Raw genomic sequence first — 23,417 nt, 5'->3', positions numbered from 1 at the left:
GTTAGCCAGTTAATTATTCCCCTAAAAAAGAAACTCATCCCCGAAAGGGGACAGTCTTTCAGCCTGCACATCGATATTTCACGGTATCCCTCAGACTTGGGCAACCAGGACCATTTTTCAACAATTATTTCATCTACTCTGTCCTGGGATGGAAGCCCCCAAAGCTAGGGATTTGATCCTGGCTTATATTTTCACAATCCTCGATTTTTTGGGGGGCAAAACAATCTCCTTTTTCAAAAGAACTGTGGCGTTACATGTATTTTATGCTAATAAGCACGGCAGATTTAACACTTTATAATGTACTGCACCCTGAGGAGAGCTCACCCTGGCCCATTTTCCCCCAAACAGTGAGGCATTTTCGTGAAGCGTTTAATAGTAGTAGATCTATGTATTGTAACGGATACGGGAGTGCAACCGTTTAGAGAATACTTCCAGCTTTGTGCAGATACCTCAAACTGATGTTTAACCGAGAGCAGTGGGAGGGTAGCGACTTTCACCTCATCAGAGCCTCGTAGACAAATTATTAAAAACACGTTAGATATTTGCCGCAGCTCTACGAATGACCAAAAACTTTGGTCAAATCTGTCTGTCAAAATGAACTGTGGCGAAGAAATATAGAGCAAAGATGGTATAGAGTACCGAAGTGTGACGTCTCTGTGAACCAGAAAGTGCTGTGCAAACGAATGGAGTACGCGCACGTGTTGGTTCACGCGCTGGTTCTCGCGTTAATGCCTCTTACACACTAACTGTGCGCGTGACGTATTCACTTCGGTACTATATGTACGTAACAATAACCAACAGCATCCCGGCGCACGCGCTTCTCTATTGGCAACACGCGTCCTAAAAATTGGAAGAAAACAAAGTATTCCTTACCGCGCGCGAGCGTGCTTGCTGTTGCATCAAGTTCAATAACAAAATTAATTTAGATAATGTTGCAGCGGCCCGGCTGCAGAGGCCAGAGCATTGAAAAAGCAACTGAAATATCCCTACCCCTCCAAGGACGTCCAAAAGAAATTCAGAAAGAATCTTAACAAAACTACTTGATGGCACCAGATTCTGGACTAGGAATTTCGTTCTACGTGGCCGTCTTAGCGGTGGTAGCGGCGCAGTTTCTCAGCCCGACAGGGGGAGCGGTACCGGCGCACGATGTAGCAGGCCATCCGGTGACACCTGGGCCCGGTGGAAATGTCACCGCTGGGAATGGCACGGCACCAGTGGAGGACCATAGCCATCCACCACCGTATGAAATCGTCTTTCTCTTCGGTTCATGCGTATTTGGAGGTAAAGTACGCTGATGTACTCTTTTCCCCAAGTAGGCCTTATCGGCGTAGTTTGAAGAGCCGAAGAGTTAAAGTTTTCGACCTGGACAGACACGTTTTCAGGAAATGACTTTTTCTCAGAACGACTCTTTCAGCTCACGGACTGGTAAAATATTTCACATTCGGGCTATTGGCCATCCCGCAACTGATTGATTGTTCTTTGTTATTTTAATATTATAAGCCGTTCAGTTCCCACTTTCTAACTTTCTCCTGATTTTCTAACTGATAAGCCAACCATGCAAATTTGAATCCATCATTTGTCATGTGCTAGCACTTACACACAGCTTCCCTTCATAATTTTGCTCAAAACTCAAAATACTGCCCTTTCTTGACAACATCAACCCTACAGTTATACTGAGGACGATGTCATAGTCATCTACCAAGGTGCATCCAAAGTGAAAATGTACCTCACCCTTCTATTGTAGGAATAGGGTCCCCAAATTTACAACCCCCGAAACTTCAATGAACGGCTACCATTTTTTCAACAATTAGAAAAATAGCTCTTGGTATCCTAAAAACGCAACGAAATGAAAGGCTGGCTTCTTATCTTTACCTCCATTACTGCAGTCTACAGTTGTTTTCGGGATACAGCCTCAAGTCAGCATGCTTTGTGATTAAAACCCAGTTCAATAAGATGACTAAAAAATTACTTTAAACGATAAGGATGGAATAGGCTATTATACAAAAAATCCTAAGGCAGTGACCAATGTCAGACTATAACACCATGCAAAATAGATATGCATTGAAATTTTAAGTCTGGTTTCAGATCTGAACATTAATGGTACTGTCCTGACATTATATACCATGAGCGAAAACTATTATTAATACAGATAGGAAAAATCTGGTTCTTCGACTTGCAGTCCTCAGAGATTCCGCAGAGCAAACGTCGTTTAAATAGGGAAAATGCAATCTAACCAAAGCAAAGAAACTTACATGTAACGATGGACGATCCGTCCTTACAGCTCTCGTGCGGACGCTCTTCCAGAAGATACCCATACCTTACACCGTGGTCTTGCTCATCCTCGGGGTAGGGCTGGGCCTGCTGTCCGAAAAGGTCCCGGAGGTAGGCGACTACACTACCTCGGTAGCCCACATGGACCCGCACTTGCTACTGCACGTATTCCTGCCCGTGCTCATCTTCGAGTCGGCCTTCGCTATGGACGTGCACACGTTCATTAAGAGCATTGTACAGGTAAAGGTGACTTCGTACCTCATTTCCACTTCATTCAAAGGAGACGTGCAACGTAAGAGAAGGCATAGTGTTGAGAGTAGGAAGTGGAGGGCATCCGTAAGATGAAGAGCTTGCCAAGACGGCTAAAAAACAATGGGACTTACTCGCAGTGTGTGGAAATCAAGTTTAAAGAATTAGACACAACAAGACAAAGACGAAACAGACAGCATATACAAGGGCAGTGACATTATATGGTGGCTTTGGGAGCAAACAGCATGAACTACCCTGACAACAAAAACAATTATTGTGGCATCGTTTCTTTGTCTCTCGATCGATTTCGTGAATATCAAAAATATTACCTTTGCGAATTATAAGTCATGGTGAATTGGCCCGTTTACCTTCTTCAGCACAAAGTCTTAGCAATACGAACTTGGGCACAAGGTTGATTTTCGTCCTCGCCATTCATTATCAGGTATGCATACTGGCCATTCTAGGACTCATCTTCGCTTCGGCACTGACGGCAGTTTTGGCAATGTACGTCTTCTCCTACAACTGGTCGTTCAGCGTGAGCATGATGTTTGGTGCCATCATGAGTGCAACGGATCCCGTTGCCGTGGTGGCGCTGCTCAAAGATCTCGGTAGGTTGCAGTGCTGCGCACGTCTTTCAAAGTCCACGTCTTTCTGGATTGGTTGATGCACAATGTCAGGCGGCACTGAACCCGGGGCTGAAATTAGCTATTACATAGAATGTCGTCGTCTGCTCCCAAGAAATAACAGCTGTTGTATGTTACACTGAAAACCAAGGCAGTTCTGATGAGTCTCCGTCCGTTAGCCAACTTCGCTGGGCATCGTTTGAATAGTTCTAATCTCCAGGTTATATTTCAGTCCGTTTATAATGATTAATAATGTGTCTTCAAATCTTATAAAGACTTTAGATAATGTCATGCAGCTATGCATATGAATAAAAATACGGAAAAGATGCATTGGCACGGGGTAGTTTGCTGGTAGATAACTGATATTTGTGTATATAACAACTATAAAATATTCAAAGAAGTCATAAAAAGGGTGCACAATATTGCGGTACACGTATTCAGATACCCAAGCATAGTGAAACACCCTGGAACATTTCTCAAGAAACTACGTTTTTCCTGAAATGCACAGGAGCATCGAAACAACTGGGAACCATAATCGAAGGCGAATCGCTCCTCAATGATGGTTGTTCTCTCGTCATCTTCAAAGTCTGCAGAGATATCTCGGTGCCAAATCATGGTGCAACCGGTAAGTCTCTGCTGGCCAGATGACAAAGAAGTTGGTTAAGACTCGGTCCAAACTGGAGGGCGTTCAAGCCAACCTCTTTGGTGTGGGATCAACTTGGACTCCAAGGGCTGCGTTTGCGTTCCTTCACTAGCCCCTGGTTGTACGCTGATTGGCTATTCAAGATGAATATACATAACGTAAAGTCAATCGCGGGCGTATTTCAAAAGTTGCACGCTCGCGCCCACGTATTCTCTTGCACGCCATGCGCGCATAAAGTTCTTATCTAAATATACCAAATAGTGGGACATTTGAATTATACAATACCGGGGGTTAAATCACACAAGGCATGGTGGGAACCAACATGGCGCGGCAAGATCGTACCCATGGGAATGAGGCTGGTGTAGGATGGGACGACATGCGTGCATGCATTCTGTATTTAGCACTGTCATGATATCAGGCCCTGATTTTCTGACTCAACTGTGCTTCATTAGCATCCAGTGTGGCATTGTACTTTCTTCGAGTCGCCCTGGGAGGTCCCGCCTTCGGCTTTGCCATGGCCAAGGTGACCACTGCCTGGTTATCCTACATCTTCAACGACGCCATGGTGGAGATCACCATCACGCTGGCCTCCACCTACTTGACTTTTTACTTCGGTGAGTCGGTGTTGGGCGTGTCCGGGGTGCTGGCTGTCGTGGTTCTTGGGCTCATTGTTAACGCCGAGAGGACTGCCATCAGTCCAGAGGTGGAGGTTTTCTTGCACAGGTAAATGCTCCAAAGGCACAGCTCTGTCAAATTTTCGGCGGTAGATACAAAAGTCATGCGGCCACTTTCGCGTCATTTTCACCCGTGTTCCTCCCGCGCAGCGCAGGAACGATACCCCCTTTTGCACGTTTTAGCAATAGTTTCAAACTCGTCGTTCGCGCTACTTCTCGCGAACCGGTACGCCGCGCAAACCGTGATCCGTCCGTAAATTTCTCCTGATAACAGTGATGAGCTTAAGACTCTTTCACATTGTGCATTCACTCCTTATTCGAAAGTCTGATAGATATTTAGAAGTGGGCAAAATAAGGGAGAATTGCGCTGGTCAGTGGTATTCTGAGCAATCCAAGTTTGTAAGTATGACACACTTTTGCTGCAACGGGTTCGAAGCCTGTCAACACCTATAGTAACGGTTAAAGCTTTTGTCTCTAAAGTTGTTTATTTTTCACACTTTGGAAGCTTTCTGAGCGTCCCATACCAACTCTAAAGAAAATGAACTTTTATTTAAATGGTTTATAACATCACTAGCTTGTCACTATGCAATTTCATAAAAGAATCCGTGCTTCGAAAAAAAGGAAAAAACTCCCTTTAATTAGTCCCAACAATGACGTAATTTAACGTTGTTTACAATTAATAAAAAGGAAAATTTGCCTCTCTCGCCGCGCAGATTCTGGGAGATGTTGGCTTACCTTGCCAACACGCTCATCTTCATGCTCGTTGGCCTGGTCATCATCAAACACGCCCTGGCGAATGTGGAGCCCATTGACTGGTTTTACGTGTTTGCCCTATACGTTGGTGTCAACATAATACGGTGAGTAACCCCACTATCGCGAACAAGTAGCGGCCTGTTTGGGGACAAAGCGGAAGTGAATACAGGAAGTACTCTGAAGTTAAGTTTTATTTCTTTCTTGTTAAATACAATTTCCAAGATTTTAATGTACCTTTATGAGATAATGTTAATTGGTTCCTCTATTTTTACTAACGCCTGTATGGACTTTCATTGAACACCAAATACCACATTGCAGAATCAACTTGAGATTTTTGACAGATGGTGAGATTATCCCTGCAAATCTTTTCCGTCAAAACTGAGATCGAATGGGTCTACAGTAATAAGCGTGACCAAAAAAATTCTTGTTCACATTAATGCTACTGGCATTTTACTCTCTAGCATACTGACAGAATGCAGCGGTATATTTGGATATAATTAATGTGACGTCACCGTTTTGTCCACCTTTGGTGAGTCCAAGGCGGGCTCTTAGAGCAGCAGTTGGTACGTCTCTCTCAGCATGTGCCCTGCCTTGTAACTGAGGAAGATCTAGACCTACCTCTTGACACAAAATTCAGACGCGGATTCATTGTCTTTTTCTCTCTTTTCCCCCTTTTTTTCTTTTACCTCAGGGGCTTTGTCATCGCAGTGTTTAGCCCCATCCTCTCCCGCGTCGGGTACGGGCTCAGTTGGCGCAACGGGGTCATCATGACGTGGGGAGGCCTCCGCGGTGCCGTGGGTCTGGCGATGGCCCTCCTGGTCACCCAGTCCGAGGAGCTGGACTCCCAGGTCATTGGCAGCAAAGTGCTGTTTCACACGTCGGGAATTGTGGTACTCACGCTGGTCATCAACGCTACCACGATCCAGTTCCTGCTGAAGCTTCTGGGTGGGTTTCCTTCCCTGTGTATTATAAGCCCAAGAGCGACAAAGTGAGGGCACAATTTTCTGAGCAACGGAGCTCTTTTGGCTGTAACTGCACTTCGCCGGTGACGAACGACTATGAAATGCGTTTGTTACGGTGGCTCAGCCACCAATAATGAATAAAAATGAGCACTCCCCAGTGTCATGGCCCTTGTCAACCGATGAGGGGTGCTTCTGCTCAAGGTGGATTGTATCCATTAGCTTCTGAATTTCAGCTTTCAAGAGCTTAGACAGTTTTTCAGGGATCAGTGCTTCGCATCTTTCCTATGTCAGCTTCCTTTGCTCGGTTTGAAAGCAGACACAGCAGCAAAATAAAGGGTTTTCTAATTTTTGTGTTGTATGTTAGTGCCACACCTTATTGCGCAAGTGCAAAATTTCTGATTCCACGCATTTTGCCATTTCTCACTGCATTTTACAGTTTAACAACTTGGTAAAGATACACAAGTATCGTGCTCATAATGGTGTTGTTTGATTTAATAAGCCAATTTAGGTAGTCACCGCCATGTGTGTATTAAAACACTTGTCATTCTGACTTATTTTCCTCCTCTTAAAAGGTATGAGCGACATATCCATACCGAAAAGGCTTGCTATGGCTAACGCTGTGAAACGCATCCAGGAGGGGCAAGCGCGCACCTTTGCAATGCTGAAGGCAGACCGCTTCCTGGCTGACGCCGACTGGAACATTGCCGTGAAGGCAGCCGAGATCCAAGACCCGTACAAGACGCTAAATGAGGAGGAAGGGGTAGGGGTTAAAGTCCTTGGCAGCTGAAAGTTCTCTTTTGGCAGCACGCGAGATCAGTTTCGGTTGGTCGCGATAAGTGGAGTTTACAAAAGATTTTACAAGAAATGCAAAAAGCAATGACCAACATGTATTACAAGTATATTTCCTATTAAGATGGCATTGAACTAAACAGAGGGACTGACGCACTTGGTAGCACTGGTTTAAGTTGTGAAAACGTCAGGGAAAAATGAATTATCGGTCATTAGAAAAATTAAGGACATCTGTCCAGTTGCACTGAGATTATGACATGGTCCCTTTGCCTTCCTGCTTGCGGCTTTGGATTTTTCTCGTGCACTCACTCAATTCACCTGTTTGTATTGTTTTCCGTGACGTTGGAGTTCTTGATTATTTGGGGCAGATGAGCAAAGAGGCCATGAGTCTTGCCCAGCGGTTCAGCGTCTGCCCTAGCTGCCACACCGACGTACCCAATGAGCCATCGCCTTTAGAGTACGCTGAGATGATGGACGAGGCCAGACTGAGAATGCTCAAAGCGGAACAAGTGAGTCTGGGGCCGTGGCCGAATAGCTAGGCTGCAGCCTGAAATTATACAGGAATCTATGGTAGCCGGTGCAGTAAGTTCCCACAAGCCACAGCCAAGTGATTCGGGCGCGACCTCGTTCCGGCGCAATGCACTACCTGGACGCTTGTGGCATTCGGCTGCATGCTGAAGCCTTACATCATAACGGCCGTTGTTAGTGGAAATGGTCTGTAAGAAGTCTGAAATATTTCTTGGTGAATGGAAAGAACCATTGAAAAGCATTATTCCCCATAAAATACTACAAATGCCTTGACTTTCCCGTTGTTGTTTAGTTTGTCTAAGAAATCAATAAAGATAATGTGCTTAACTAAGTCTAGCTCCGCATTATTCCTCTCTGAGATTTGACCAATTCCTGTGATTTGTATAGGTAAGCTACTGGAAGCAGTTTGAGCACGGCATGCTCTCCCGGGAAGCGGTCCGCGTCCTGGTCGGTTACACAGAGACGGCAGCTGACGAGGAGGGAGGTTTCATCAGCGTGTCCGACCTGAAGAAGAACTGGGAGATCAAGGGAATCTATCCGTACCTGGTGAGTTAAGTGGCAGAAATGCTGAGACTATTTTGATCTTCGCAAAGACTGTGGTTCCCAAACTGCTTGGATATTCTATGGAAAGGGGTTGCGGTTACGCCGTGTGGATAGATCTCTTTTGGAACAAATGTGGTTCTGGTAACAACTGGTGAGTGTACGTGTGTACTCGACGTTTCGACCAGTTTGGTTGGATGTGTAATTCTATGCTAGATAGAACGTCCTCTCCTATGTATAAGCACGCTACTTGACATGTGTATTTATTGTACAAAGAATCAGAGATATTTTTACAAACTTGCTTTATATCTGGCTGCGTATACCTTCAAGAAAGATCTCAGTGAACGGGTGTGGTAATTTTGCCCTTGGTGGGGCAATCACGTAATTAAGAAACAACAGCTATACCATAATGCTGACGAGTTGGCGGAAGCATTTTTCTTGTGGGAAAGGGGAACAAACATATTGCGCTGGTCCTGTAAAACAATACCTTGAAAGCTACTAACCAATTACTATTCATGATTGCATTTCAGTCCAGGGACAGGTTTCAAGTTCCAGGGAAAGGTCCAATTGGCCGGCGGACTGGCTCTCATAACATTTTTAAGGTCACAATATCAAATCTTGGCTGGTAAAGGGCACCAGTGCACGTATAACATTCTGGCTACTGCAGGTTATGCTCTCAGCTAGAATTCATAACCTCTTCTCTTTTTTACCCCCCCCCCCCCCCCGCAGAAACGCAAATTGGAGGAGATTGTCCGGGGTAAGAAGACCGAGGAGATCCCCGAAGCACGCTTCGCCCTCTCCCGCCTCATGTTCAAAGTCAGCAGCCACGTGGCCTTTGAGGTCAGTATCATGGCAATCATCATACTCAACATGATCCCCATCATCATGGCCTTCGTGGTGCAGGAAGAACACCCGTTGTACCCTCAGTACAAACCGGGCCTGAAGATCAGCAATTACGTGTTCACCTCCATCTACACGCTGGAAGCCATAGTCAAGGTGAAAACAGATTATTGTAGGGTTTCCTTGTCGAACATGCCTCCAAATTTATGGCACGTACTCTGTGTTCAACCACGCCTGGGCCTCAGATATCGTTAGCGCGCCTGAGCTGTCTTAGGGGAGATAAATGGCACTTATTTGAAACGGTAGGGTTGAATTGCAACTTAGAAAAGCAACATCAACATCATGAAGTGTTCTTTGTGTCAACCACATCACGTTCCTCTACTATTATTGACACTGTGCACCACGATATAGGTCAGACTGTGGTTTTCTTAACGACGGTCTCAAGCAGAAGCACCCCCTCACCAGTTGACAGGAGTCATGGTGGTCGGGAGTATTCATTTTGTTGGTAGCAATTCAACCATAACGCGTGCATTTCATAGTCAATTGTGAACCAGCGAAGTTCAGTTCCGACCAAAGTAGCCTCTGTTGCTAAGAAAATTGCGCCCTCTGTTGGTCCAGCTCCAGGCTCAACTGTTTGAGAATCCTTTTCATGACTGGGTGGATCTGGGTTTGAGGCTGTATAATGACACAATCCTCCAAAGAAAGTTCGCTTTTGCAGTTTGGCGTCAAAGACAAGAGATTTAATTTGCACGCAAATGTGTGCGTTTGGTGAACTTGATAAAAGCTGGGCCGAATTTCATGGCGCTGCTTACTGGCCGCAGCATTCCGCGCTTACGATCTCCGTGCTGCGCTAACTGCGATAGCAGAAAAATTCTGCCCTAACCATTCAAGCACAAAGTCCTTAGTTACGGGATGTGCGCATGCGTACAATCCAAATTCCTCGCCAACCTGTGAAATACGTTCGCCATTAGCACAGAACTTTCTGCTACGGTAAGCGCCGATTTTTCGCTTGGGTAAGCAGCGCCATGAAATTGGTCCCTGACCGCATTCCTACACGACAAAAGTTACATTATCTCAATTACTCACTGAAAAGTTGTCTATCATGACATAAACCACCGTCGGTCCAATTGTTTCACTCGACCAGGTGATTGGCTGGCGTAAGTACTACATCTTCAGCAACTGGAACAAGTTTGACTTCTTTATTCTGGTCATGTCTTTCATCGACATCATTCTCGACGAGACCATTGGCGACAATAAGGGGTTTAACCCCTCCCTGCTGAAGGTGGTGAAGCTGATCCGCCTCCTCCGGGGCCTAAGGATGCTCCGCCTTTTTAAGGTAATTAGGTATACCTCAGCCTTGGGCACCCTACCAATATGTGCAAAAAAAAAGAGCCTTTGATGCCACACAACCACAGTTTCATCTAGTATGTGACGCGTGAGCAGTACCAAGACCTTTTCCGAGGAGCAACACTTGCGAGGGAGGAAGCTGTCAGTATTTTTTTTTCAAATAAGTAAGCTGTCAATGGAGGGTTAGTGTGGCTGCCATCTTGCAGGCCAAAGCTTTTGTTCCACAGGGTATGCATAATGGAGGTTTCCCCACGACACAAAAGAACTGCCCTGCAAGATGACTACCGCGCAACGCCTCCACAGTGGAGCGGTCAACTTTCCTTTATCTCTTCCTTTCCCACGTTTGTTTATTTTTCGAATTATCCACGGGTCCCTATCCGCCTTAAGCAGATGCCCCCCATCGGTTTCAAAAAGTCATGATTGTCGGGCGTGTTCATTTTGTTGGTAGTTATGCTACTTTTAATACCACCCTCGTTTTCTAGTCGTTCGTGAACCAGCGAAGTTCAGTTCCAACCAAAGAAACCTCCATTGCTGAGGAAATAGCGCGTTCTCTTGGTCCAGCTGGAGGCCCGTACCATCCCCCTTACTCGAGCTTCCAATAACGTTACCCTCGATCCTGTATAGGTTCTTCTACCGAAGCTGGTCAACTTCCTCAATGGCCGCATCAACCTGCAGCTCTCCCTAGGTTATGACGTGGGCAAGGGCTTCGTGCTTGGCGAGGAAGAAGTCAGCAAGCTTATTGACCGACTCGTCGACAACGACAACATTCTCAGCTACCTCAAGAACATCTCGGAGACCAATCGGCTAGAGTGCATCAAAGAGCTAGGTGAGATGTTTTGTAGAAATAAGAACATAAATTTAACACATCGTTGCAGATTAGAAAATTGTCAAAATTGGGGAAGAAAGAACATAAAGAGCGGCGCAGTTATCAGTATCATCGCTTCATAAAGCTCGTCGATGTGCCTACTCTAATACACGCAGGAATGTTGCAGCGTGTACACCCTGGTATTGCCGTGTCGGTCAAGACCAGGCAATCTATCCGGACGGTGTTAAACCACTCTCGCGACACCATCCGAGAACTGCAAGGGGCCGGCTTGATTGACGAAGGCGAGGCTCACAAGTTAGAAAAGGTTGGTAACATTACATGCCTATGAGGAATAGATTCAATCGGAGACTTGGTACGCTGGTGGCTCGTGCTCAGAACTATTCACTTATACTCCGACAACAAGCGCAACCTCACAACTGGTAAAACACCGGTAATGCTGCCACCAATTGTCGCAAGGTCACCTATCAACATCAAGATATTTTGTCTTTACTTGTGAAACCACATCACTGGGTGAGTCGCTGGAGAAGTTGTATAAAAGCGTTGCATCGTAATACAAATTCAATGTTGACTCAGGATCTGTGAGAACGAATGCAGTAGCTTTCGAACATTCAGTATGCTCGTTGACACGATTAAAATTGATTCAAAACTTAGAGTAAAGGCCGATTCATACTTGGTGCAAAAGCAAAAGGAACGAAAACGCGAATTTGTGACGCAAGATCAAAAGTTCGCTCTGCAAATTCGAAAAATTGAACACATTTTAGTTAGAGCGAGATATTGCTGTAATCTTTAATGACGTCAAATGCACTTCGCTGTCACGTTCGCCTCTAGGATGAACCGACCTTAAAGCGATACACGATGTTGAGTACGTGTACACGTACCTACCTGTACTCACAACCACCTTCACATTGAGTCCCGCCCCTGTGCAAAATGTACCATGGGCAATTAAGGTGGAGGCCCAGACTTTTGGGGGCTACGAGACAAACGTATCACAGGTTTGAAGGTTTTTGTAATTTACTTAAACTGGTAGGTTGTAGAAATCAAGATGAAACAACTGATGAATGCACCGGCCAGCATTCCACCACCCCCTCCGGAAAACCTACTGAAAAATGTACCGTGGATCGAAGGAGACAAGAAACTCATTGATTTCATCAAGGTAAAGATACTTTTGTTTCACTGACGTTGGGTATTTTTTTAATCATCTGCAAGCTAGGGGAACAGTAAAAAAAACTTCGATCAGGGAATTGTTATTTCTTTTGATAGACATTATTTCTTTTGATGGTGGCCTTCGCAGTGACGAAATTGGAACTGGGAAATACCATACAATTGGGCTTGTTTTAAAGACTTTGTGTTGAGACGTTAGGAATGCTTGTCAAATCAGTTTCTGTGTCAACCTATGAAAGATCAACTGGATGAAGTAGCCGACATTGTACTTGATCAACTCGAGTAGAAAGAAGACCGCTCGTGAATATTGAGTCATTTTACATTTAGAAAAAAAACGTGTCCGTTATCAGTGCAAAAAGTTTATTAATCTCCCTTGCATAACCGGTTGCTTGTTCAGTTTTGACCGACGCCCAACCGTTTAAATATGGAGCTAATTTGAGATATCTGAAAGTCGAACGTAGAGCAAATTGTTATTCAGATAAATTTTGACCAAACAGGGATTCTCTTTCCTTCTTATGAATTTTGTTACTCCTTTTTACAGGCACGTGCGGAGCTACTCCACTTTGACTATGGGGATGTGATTGTGAAGGAGGGTGACAAACCCAATGGAATTTATCTCATCGTGTCCGGACTTGTCAAGGTAAATACCAGCTCTGCAACAATCAAAACAGTCTTCAAATTCGATAAGGATTAGTCAACGTCCACAGAACAAAAAAATCCAAACTATACCGGCCTGTACAGGTATGCATTTTGAAAAACAAAAAAGTTCCTGATGTATACATGCCAAGATACAATTAATTTGTTTCTTACTGCAGTTACAGTGTGGTTAATGCATTATGTATGTGTTTGCATCGGATCTGAAACTGTGATAGATCGGAATGTGCTAAAACCCAGTAGGCTCACAGCACTAATGTCATCCTTAAATAGCATGTCCACTCTCTTTAAAGAAAAGGGAACATAGGCCGTGATAATTTTTCATATCCAAAGAAGAACTGCTATTTATAAGCACGTGCTTATACGCGCGAGCGACTGTTTGGAGATCTCATCTTGAGGCGTCCAGCGCATCCTTTCTGTGAAACCAATCAACAGCTTTTTGGTCAGAGTGAGTATCTTGACCATGAGCTCGCCAGTCACCACTCAGTGATGGCGGCGAGCGGCCACGGCCGTTTCGAGGACTATCTCTCTGTCGGCAACGTCATCGGTGAGATGGGTGTGCTGACTGGGAGGCCGAGGAACGCAACAGTTCAGTGTGAAACAACCGTACAGGTAGGCCCACCTGGGATTCCCTGTACCCATCTCAAAGCTTCTTGTTTTCGACAGAGGGATAAACAACACTGTTGAAACTAGTGTCAATGTTAGACGCCTTCCTTGTAACACTTTATGAACGTGTTGAGCTAGACACATTGTGGTGTTGTCTTCAACATATCCGTGTTGATGTGTCAATAAATTTAGACATAATTTGGGTGTTAATAACAAGACTTTCTGAACAGTGAAACACACTTATTTCCCAAAAGGTGTTTAATTTGAAACGGTAACATGTGAACAGTTAACGCAAAGACGCGTTTATAATGGACCTTTTTTACAGTGACGATACATGCTAATTGGTTTTATTAATGTTCTTGCCACGCCTTCAGAATGCTGTAATATCTTCATCGCTTTCGTTTCAGACTTAGTATAATATCACAGGAATTGACCGCAGGGTGGATTATCAATTTGTGGTTTCCGCAAAGTGTGTTTTCTAACTTAATTACAGCGCCAACATGCCATATTATTGCATGTTATACCGTTTTCACGGCTATTCTCTTCTGCCCACAGTGGAAAATAATTATGTCAGAAACTATTCGACTTTTCTTGCTCGTTAGTTTCTCGTTGGTTTCTCAAAGTCCACAGTTAGACAGAGACGTTCCGTCTTATAATGACTTGGTGCCACGCACGTGACAGAACAGAATATAATCCTCGCTAGATATCAATATTCTGACTGTGTGGTAAAAGACCCGTTTTCATGCACATGTTCACTGGGTTGTATCCTCGTCGATTTCAGGTTTATTTCATCAACTTGGAGGACATGGAAGTGGCTCTGGAGACCTTCACCTTACACCCGTCGCTTCTATATCGGTTGTGGCGCATCATTGCCATTCGTATTGCGACACCTTTGATGCTCGAGCAGATAGCGTACCAGGTAAACGTTTTCGTAACAGACGTTGGAATTCAGGATTGTCGATGCAAAGGCGAAGTTTAAACCCTACACACTCCAACAATATTTATCAGAGTTCAGCACAACAAACATCTGTCACGATGCGCCCCCCCAAAAAAAAGCCTTTAGCGAGTGCAAACTGTGCAAGAATTTTGCGATAGAAAACGGCAGTTTATCATGATTATTAGATAAATCACAGTTGTATGGTCTTTCGAATGAGAAGGCTTTTACTTCACTTACAGGGCTGGACTCTAGAAAAGATCAAATTACACTTGGAAAGAGGCTACTTACCTGACTTGGAGGAGGAAGGGTATTCCTTTGAAATCGACGATAACGTGGATGATGTAATCTTGATTCAGGTTTGTTAATCGAGTACTGTCCTCACACGTAATGCATAATCATTATGCGGGTGTCACCGAGCTGTTTAGGAAACAGCAAATCTGTATTTTGAACAAAATATCTTGGTTTGTTACACAGGCCAAAGCAACTGATGCTCACACCCGTGACGAGCTCTGCGCCCCGCATGTCATCCCGCGCTCCGTCCACCGCCTCACGTTCAAGAAAGACAACCAACACGAACCCAAGATCCTTGTTGTGCCGAACCAGACGATGACGCTGCCGGTTCTCGACGGTGCAGTCAGCGCCCACGGCTCCGTGATATCGGTGGCCGGCATCCGCAGCAATCTGTGTCTCCGCCATGCCTCCCGACTCCGCCTGCACAACACCCAGTCCGGGATCAGTAGCAGCGGTGGGATCAACAAAGATTCCTCCAGTGCCAAGAAACTCGATGGTCCCCTGCCACCCCCTAAGGGAGGATTCCCCCTAAGAAACCTTGAGCCGCTTGATCCTATCGGGTATCCCTCCCCCGTCAAAGGTCAGAACGGTATGACTTACGTGGATGACGCCGTCTAGGTACAAACAATTGCTCTCCTGGTAAATGTACTGAGACCAAGAACTAGCCAACGATTTGATAGAATGAACCCAAGTCAGAGTGCTCCTCTGGGAGACTACCAGAAAACACGAAGTTTAACTACACCAACAGAGGATATTCGAAGCTTGGACAAATTGTAACCCTGTGTATTGGTTGGAACTCTGAAAAGGACGTGTAAGATCTGTCTCCCGATGACACATATACATTGTATATTGGTACACAAACGGTTGATATATCTCTGAGCTGACTATGATAGTTTCGCAACATTTCGCTTTTCTTTTCTCTTTTTTGACATAATTACAATCACCTTCAAGCTGAGAATATGTCTGTTCAATTTTGCTGGGCTAGAACAAGCAAGGGTAAAGCCTATCCTCAAAGAGTTCAAATAATTGACGTCCATAGCTGGAAATAGATATCTAAAGCAATAAAGGCCTGGGCAAAATCTCTTATATTGATAAATCAAATTCTGAAGGCTTCCAACAGAACACTTTGTAACAAGCATTACAAAAAAATAAATAAACAACCCAATTGTAAAACGTCAACCTAATTGTAAACGTGTAATGCTTACGTTGTAGCAACACGCCTTGCCAAGTCTTGTAATAAAGAGGCGAAAGCGACGGTGAAAAATCTCAAAACGATACAAAATCTTGTCCCGCTGGAAAAATATTTATGGCAGTAGAATATAAAATAGGAGATTACTTGTTCCGTTGAGTATCAAACACAGTGAAACAAACTCTATTCAAACAAGCCCATAATTTCAATTTCCGATTCAGTGTAATTAAATAACGAAATTCCCAATCTTCCTTTTGTTCAGAGACTGGACATAGCAATTAGACAATAGAGTAAGACAAAATAAAACCCTGCCAGTTTCATTTCATTTTTTACTGACAAACGCATGACACTGCTTGAACACAGTGTAGTTGAGTCTCGAAGACAGTACTATTTCCGACGACCGTCTCACAGCTTCGAGCTTTTCGGGAAGGTTTGTGCCAGCCTTGATACGACTGAACAAAGTACTTGGGAGGCCGGTGTGTGGTTTTTATCCGTCTCGAACAGAAACACCCCCTCATCGGTTTAAAAGAGCCATATTGGTCGACAGTGTGCATTTTGTTGGTAGCGTTAAGACCGTAACGCGTGCATTTCATAGTTGTTCGTGTACCAGTGAAGTTCAGTACGACGAAAGAAGCCTTCGCTGCTACGAAAACTGCGCCCTTTCTTGGTCCAGCTCGAGGCTCATCATTGTTTCTAAGCATTCACGTTGCCTGGCCTCTCTGGCGTTAACCATTTCCCTCAGCGTTTTTTTTCCTCTTGATAATGTAGAGACGGCTTTAGCTTAAATGTATATGCATGACTAGTTTTTATAGCGCTGTTTAGCAATTAGCGTGAAAGTCGATTTACTGAAATAGATGGCAATGCTGTTGCCCAAGCATATTCCGGTCCTAAATGAGCTAGCATTTTACACGTGCATGGAGATCAGTTTGTAAGTCACCAATTTAAGCAATTATGCTTACTGCTCCACAGTCTCTGTGAAACAGACGAAGGCATCTGTCGGCACAAAATTTGGTGTTAAAGAGCGCGTTTTGAAAATGGATCATGGTCACATTGTAGGCCTAGTTTGTTTTGAAGTCAGAGCAAACAGACCCCGACTTCGTTTGGATCGGTCAACGATCGGAGTTGATCGCTGTGGTAAACAAATGGCCCAAATCTAAACCAAAATTTCGCAGACTTCTACAAATCGCCCAAAGTAATAATACATTGGTGGTTGATGGGGTGAGTGATCCATACACGCAAAAGCGATTTCATAGAAGGCGTTTTCTCAGAGTCTCCACTTTTTGGATTGACCGTTGTGAGGCCAAGGATACGGAGGGAGTCCCATAGACTCTGGGGCTAGTGTAGATGGTAACCAGGTGCCATCTTCTTTGTAGCAACGTGACTGCGACACTTGTATTTCACAATCGTTCTTGAACAGTAAAGTGCAATTCCCAGAGGTTGCTAGGAAATATTGCAGCCTCTCTTAGTCCCACTTGGGGCAGATACCCTGTCCTTATCTACCCACTTGTTTGTAAGGAATGTCACAAGGGATGTAACCGTGAAACTGGCACATGGCAACAACGCCACCATGTGGCGGTCAGGGCATTTGTGATGTTGTCGTCGCGTCTGCTGTTGCCTGCTTCTTCCGCACCAATTCACAGTGGCTGTAATCCGCTCGGAGCAGGAACAAAAGAGGGCGTGTTTTGAAATGTAATTGACAGTCCTTTGGTACCACAGACATACAAACACATCCGCCACCGGTTTTGTGCGTTTAGCCGTTATTTTAAAAAGCTTGGGCAAGCAGGGGGTGATGAAACAATGGACGGTAGTGCGTTCAGTTCGAATTGCACGAGGGGAGAGATGATTTAAAATCAGTGCAAGATGATGACTTTGTGACTGCAACAAACCATGCTTATGAGAGAAACCACATCCTGGAAGACCAGCGAGGCCAGTTTTTGCTGGACGCACTTCGAGGTGGCCAAAAAGTTGAAGTCACTGCTGTCATCCGGTATGCCCTGAAATACTTGGAAAGCTCCTATGGTACATAAGACCCTGACAAGTAGAGAATTGCAGAGGCGATGTCAGGAAGGACGCCAGCAACGTGGTGAGTCCATCCGTCGTTTTAGTGTGGAGCTACACCAGCTCTTCAATCGACTATTAAAATGAAACCCCAGACTTTACAAAAATCCAGACAACATCATACTGGAGCAACAAGAAGAGCTGAGGCACTCATTTCGAGATTTTGTTGATGGTAATCCATCTGTCTTCTTTGGGGAACACTTGGACTGGGCCAGAACGCGGGAGGAACGGGCCTGGGCACAGACTTAAACCTCTCAAAGTACCACATCGGAAATAGGGGCTGAGATGAAACCTCATGTAAAACCAAGCGGCTGGAGAGACAGCTGCAGGAAATCACGGTGTCCTCTCCGTGAAATCCCTCGCCGAGAGAATTCCACCTGCCGGAAGATTGCCTCCACCATAGGTGTGGCCAACCTGGATATTTTGCCTTAACTCTGCCGACAACACCAACCTGCCCCGTCCCCTGCATCGCTTAGGGCTGGGGGACTTCGGGAAACTAACGCATCCCACTATTGAAAGCCAATTAATGGGATATTGGACAGATGGCTGGACTCATCTTGACATACCTGATTTTCAAGCCCATGCTGCCTCAGATTGTTATGCAGTTAATGTCATATTTGGAAACCGAACTGTTCCTTGCCTGTAAGACACTGGATATATAGTCACTACGATCACCAAAGACTACTTCAATGGAACACTGACACCAGATGGTGTGCAACATGAGAGTATCCCCTGTAAGTTCAAACTCGTCGCAGTTAATGAAACCAACATTCCCTATGTAGGATGCTTCGAAAGTGGTGTGCATTTGCTGGGGAGGACTATTAAATCCCGACTATGGTCATGCAGGAGGCCAGGCCGAATGCTAGCCCTTCAAAATGTGCCAAGCATTCTAGAGATGACCATTTTGTCTGACTGTCGGTCTCAGCTGGGTAAGCGTTGAGTCCGTAAGCGTTGAGCTGACGGTGTCTAACCAACTAAGCGCAAAGCTTTTGACGACGTTCAAGGTGCCGTTGCGAAGGTTCACTTAAACAAAGGTCCCCCTCTTATAGTCCCTGCCAGACAAGCTGTTGTCGTTGCAGCCTCAGTACGAAGAGCCCTGGCAGATGTTGATTTTGAAACAGTTTCTGAACCACTGCACGGCGCCAATGTCCCTCAGGGTATTCAGGCAGTGAGAGGGCCGGTGAAATTTTCCTCAGGAAAGTTGGCAGAGGTATTGATGCACGAGAATGACCAAGGTTCCTATTGCCCGAACTTGGTTATTTTGGGTACCCATCATCATGGAGACATTGTAGAAGACGTCCCAGTGGATAAGACTGAAGAAGCCCAACCACGTATGTGTACAGCCTACGCCTCCCCCTCCCCATTCCTGTGCTCAGGAGAGTACTTGTGTTAGCACTCGCTCATTTTTTAAAAATGAGCCTCGAGTTGGACCAAGAGAGGGCGCAAAGGAGGTTCCTTTGGTCAGAACTGAACTTGGCTGGTTCACAAACGACTATGAAATGCATGCGTTACGGTCGCATATCAACAAAATGAACACTCTCAACCAATGTGGTTCTTTTTAACAGATGAGGGGGTGCTTCTGCTAGAGGCGGATTGGTGGACTCTACTTTGCACTTTTATGTTTCTCACCTTAAACAAAGGTTGCACTGGAATTAAAGGGGATGGTTCTATATAATAAAAACTGACCGAACCCATCCGGTCGACGGATGAAGTTTTTCCTTCATTTGTTGTTTCGCCGACAGGATCCAGGTTGGCCTGCGAGATCCAACTGTGTCTAAAGTTAATACACAAGATAAAGTATACTGCCTCAGAAACATGACTAAGGTGCAAATTTAGCCAGTGCCCCGGAATAACAACGTTGTTTTAAGATTTGAGTTACGAGGGTATCGTCTTGACTAGTACAGTAAATTAGTTTTAAACAAATATAATGCATATTTCAAGGTGTACTTTTGCGATGGGGAGATGTTAATTTTAATCAAAGGTTTTGCCTTAACACCGACGTATATTTCCTGAGAGCTTGAGGCAAAAGCATATCTTTAAATAATTTGCAATACCCGCTGGTCTATCTGACTCGGACCGGCCAGAAACCCTGGCAATCTCGGTAGTCGAGTGGATAAGACATCTGCTCTAGTAAGCAGGAGGTCGTGGGTTCGAGCTTGTGATTTTTTTTAGCAAACTCTCGGACATTTACTACAGTATACAGTGTTTATGAACCTTTAATTTAAAAACAACGCAATGCCATGTTAGCTTGAATGAAGAATTAGCTGCTAAACTAAATGTACAAGTAATTTCTCAATTTCGTCTGGAAGTTAAGAAATTTATTTTCTCACTCGATTGAAAATAAAAGTAATAACAGGAGTATTTGGGGGTTTAGTGCATCGATAATTTTGTTGTGGCTCAGAGATTCTCTGAAAAAAATTCTACGATTCCCCAATAAACGTGGTTGTTGGTCCATGTTTGCTTGAAATCCCTTGAAATCAACGGCGATAGCAACGAGCTGTGACCGTAGTACTTGAAGCTTTGATCCCCTGCCTTATGCACTTTCATTTTCTGCGTGCTTTTAAAAACACCTGAAGCAAGGCAGCAGGAAGAAGCGGTCGACTTGAGCAGTCATGCTCGACGGATCATGTTCCCTGCACACACTGCCCACATTAAATTCCATTTCAATCGCTGCTCCATTGCTTTTTTTTTTCATTCGATGTGCAGGGCAAATCAAGTGGCAGTGAGATGTTTTAACGGCAATGTGAGTTGGTATTATGTTAAACTTGTCACTTTGGTTATAGACCAACGTCTGCACGGCCATAAAGGAGTCCAAAGAATGAACCCCTAGCATTTCAGTCGCTGCTGCAACGGAACAGCGTTGGGTGTCGTTCAGTAATTCAGAGCCTAGAACGATCCCGATAAACAGACTGTACGAGGATGCCTTCGACCACATCGTCTGGCACTTTTCCGTTCGTTGAGAAACTAGAAATTACACGATGGGCCGAATTTGCCCTGTGGCTGTTCGTCTTTTTTGTCGGCGTACCGAGCAACTCATTGATTCTGTGCGTCTGCCGGGCAAGAAGGCTGCGAACGACCACCCACGTCTTTATCGGGGCGCTGGCCACAGCCGACCTCCTGATATGTCTCCTGAAATTCGTGGACGCTGCAGTCTTGGCGTCAGCCTCGCACTTCCTCGACTACAACGATCAGAGTGTGGTGTACTTCCTCAGTACCGCCCTGCTCTACACGACGGCCTTACTGACCACGGCGATCGCTTTCGATCGCTATGACGCTGTCTGTCATTCTTTCCGTCGCACTATGACGCTCGGACGGGCCAAGATTGTGGCAGGGGTGTGCTTTGCGACAGGGTTCATCGGAGTCGTCCCAGAAGCTGCCCACAAAATACACGAGGATGTGTATGGCCACACCGTAGATAAATTCATACGGTCAATTTTCAAGTTTATCCCAATTTCACTTTACTTAGTGTCGCTGTGTTTAGTTATCATGTTTTATGGCATTATATTCAAGTTCGTCCGCAATCGGCGACAGATTATGCCGTCAAGTGTTGCATCACGACGGGAAACTGTTTGCGCTACCGACGGGCGAAATCGACCACTCACCGGGGGTTCCGTTTCCACTCAGCAGGCAGGGGAAGATATATATACTGGATCCCAATCTGTAGCACTCAGACCTGCTGTCAGTGGTGTTTTGACTTACCCAGCCGAACCCAAACTGGCCAGGCTGGCAGATCTTGGCGAGCATCTCCACTGCTTCAAACGCACACTTGACTCCTCACCACCAGCAAGCCTGCAACAGCCTCCTCAGGCATGCAATGCGCCCGCCGACAATGAAGCAAGCAGTCCAGTACGTATGAAGATCAGCAGATCCAAGATTAATCAAAGAGAGACAGAAGGCACATATGCAGCCAGAAGTGCAGCAACTGATCTCCCAGAATCACTTCCACAGCAACCGCTCTCAGTTAGTGGCACAGAGGTTGTCCAGCAGCAAATGCCACCTGCAGGACCCTCCCAACAAGTTGACAACCCTATCCAACTCCAAACCGCTCTTCGTCCGCCTCAACATGGACGCCGCCACCAAATCGCAGCCCATCAGTCGCGCACGACCAGAATGCTCTTCGTTGCCACTTTCCTATACTTCGTCCTGTGGCTGCCGAATGTCTGCATCAGAATCTACGCCCTAGGGAGCATGTTCGCTGATTTCCTGAAGTCCTCCCACCACGCCAGTATGATTGCTGCCTTGGTAGCTCTCCGCGACATCGTGTACCTCAACAGCGTCCTCAACGTGTTTGTCTACGGTAAGGCGAACAGGTACTTTTGGGACGAATGCACGGCGATCTTGCGGAAGTTACGTCAGCGGTTTTAAGATGTGAGCGAAAAGGTTCAGTTTCCGTTCAAAAAGCTATGGAACTGCTGAAAAACTGATGCTAGTCGGATAGTTCTTCAAAGCAAAGGAGTAACCCTAACGAACGCCGATGCACCTGTGTAACACAAACTATACTAAGGTCACTTTTCACTTTTCTGCTCTACAACTACGTATAACACAAAAAATAAGACGTAGAGATGACTTTTCTTATTAACGAAACATTTGATTTTGAAGTGCATATACTAAATAATATTTTGATCTTTACCATCGCACGTTTGCAGGTTGTGGGCCCCTATAGTGTGATTTTTAATCCTTATATTGGGATTTCCCTATCTATTTTACGTCCGTTGTATGAAAAAAACCACATGTACCACTTCTCAAGTCGCCATTTTCTAGCTTATAAAGTTCAAGAATTTGTTCTTTATATCTTTTTGCGGAATCAGCTCTACCGACGATTAGGGAAAGAACTCATGGAGCAGAATAATACAGTTCCCTCGAACATGACATTTTGCACATTACACAAACACCAACCAGTGGGAACATTTCTATCGTTGTCAAGCAGTGGGGTCGATCCAAAGGGACGTCATTGTAGTAGGCTTACCCAAATTTGCTATCCATCCACGGAGCCCCGGCATATCCTAGTTCCGTAGATACGTGCTATAAGTAGAATGACGAAGATCCCCCATCATATCGAGTTGCATTTCTATCCGGGAAAAAAACATATTTCCAGCCGAAAAAAAGTATTTCACAATTTTTTCGCTTCTTGGATATGTGGCAAACATTAGAACTGTAAATTTGTCTCTCCTGCGAAAGATCTTATAAATAAAACTGTGCTTTTATTGTCAGGTCTATATGATAATCAAGTGAGTTTGAATCAAAATAAAATAAGTAGATAGCTTCAGAAGATTAATAGTGTGTTTGTTTATTCGTTGATCTCAACCCATTCAAGTCAGCGCTTTTCGAAGCCTAGCAAGGAATGTTGATGGATCTAAGCCCATCTTGATTGGCGACCGACGTACATGCCAAAGTAGGCCTGTAGGTCTACTGTAGTCGAAGGAAGTTACACTATTCGACTCATTAAGAGTCAAACTTTAGCCAAAATGCCAATAAA

General features: G+C 45.0%; 2 protein-coding genes across 2 annotated transcripts; both read left to right on the top strand.

Annotated features, from left to right (window-relative positions):
* Positions 1 to 862: 862 nt before the first annotated feature.
* On the top strand, positions 863 to 15,873 carry slc9c1 (solute carrier family 9 member C1). Its single transcript, XM_022233586.2, has 20 exons — positions 863 to 1,281; positions 2,282 to 2,511; positions 2,963 to 3,128; positions 3,652 to 3,768; positions 4,239 to 4,509; positions 5,174 to 5,317; positions 5,905 to 6,158; positions 6,748 to 6,935; positions 7,333 to 7,473; positions 7,880 to 8,038; positions 8,762 to 9,028; positions 10,017 to 10,208; positions 10,844 to 11,045; positions 11,201 to 11,349; positions 12,073 to 12,198; positions 12,748 to 12,846; positions 13,296 to 13,472; positions 14,248 to 14,385; positions 14,643 to 14,759; positions 14,878 to 15,873. The coding sequence occupies exons 1-20, from the start codon at positions 1,044 to 1,046 to the stop codon at positions 15,310 to 15,312; spliced, it is 3,810 nt and encodes a 1,269-aa protein (XP_022089278.1). The 5' UTR covers positions 863 to 1,043; the 3' UTR covers positions 15,313 to 15,873.
* Positions 15,874 to 20,860: 4,987 nt separating this feature from the next.
* Positions 20,861 to 22,829, top strand: LOC147795425 (uncharacterized). Its single transcript, XM_087131927.1, has one exon. The coding sequence runs from the start codon at positions 20,861 to 20,863 to the stop codon at positions 22,304 to 22,306; it is 1,446 nt and encodes a 481-aa protein (XP_086988053.1). The 3' UTR covers positions 22,307 to 22,829.
* Positions 22,830 to 23,417: the final 588 nt, after the last annotated feature.

The sequence above is a fragment of the Acanthaster planci genome, unplaced genomic scaffold, assembly GCF_054643075.1.
Source record: "Acanthaster planci isolate LZ-2023a unplaced genomic scaffold, COTS_SCS Contig32, whole genome shotgun sequence".
Classification (NCBI taxonomy): domain Eukaryota; kingdom Metazoa; phylum Echinodermata; class Asteroidea; order Valvatida; family Acanthasteridae; genus Acanthaster; species Acanthaster planci.
Note: the sequence above shows the minus strand (reverse complement) of the source record. Positions and strands in the feature narration are given on the sequence as shown.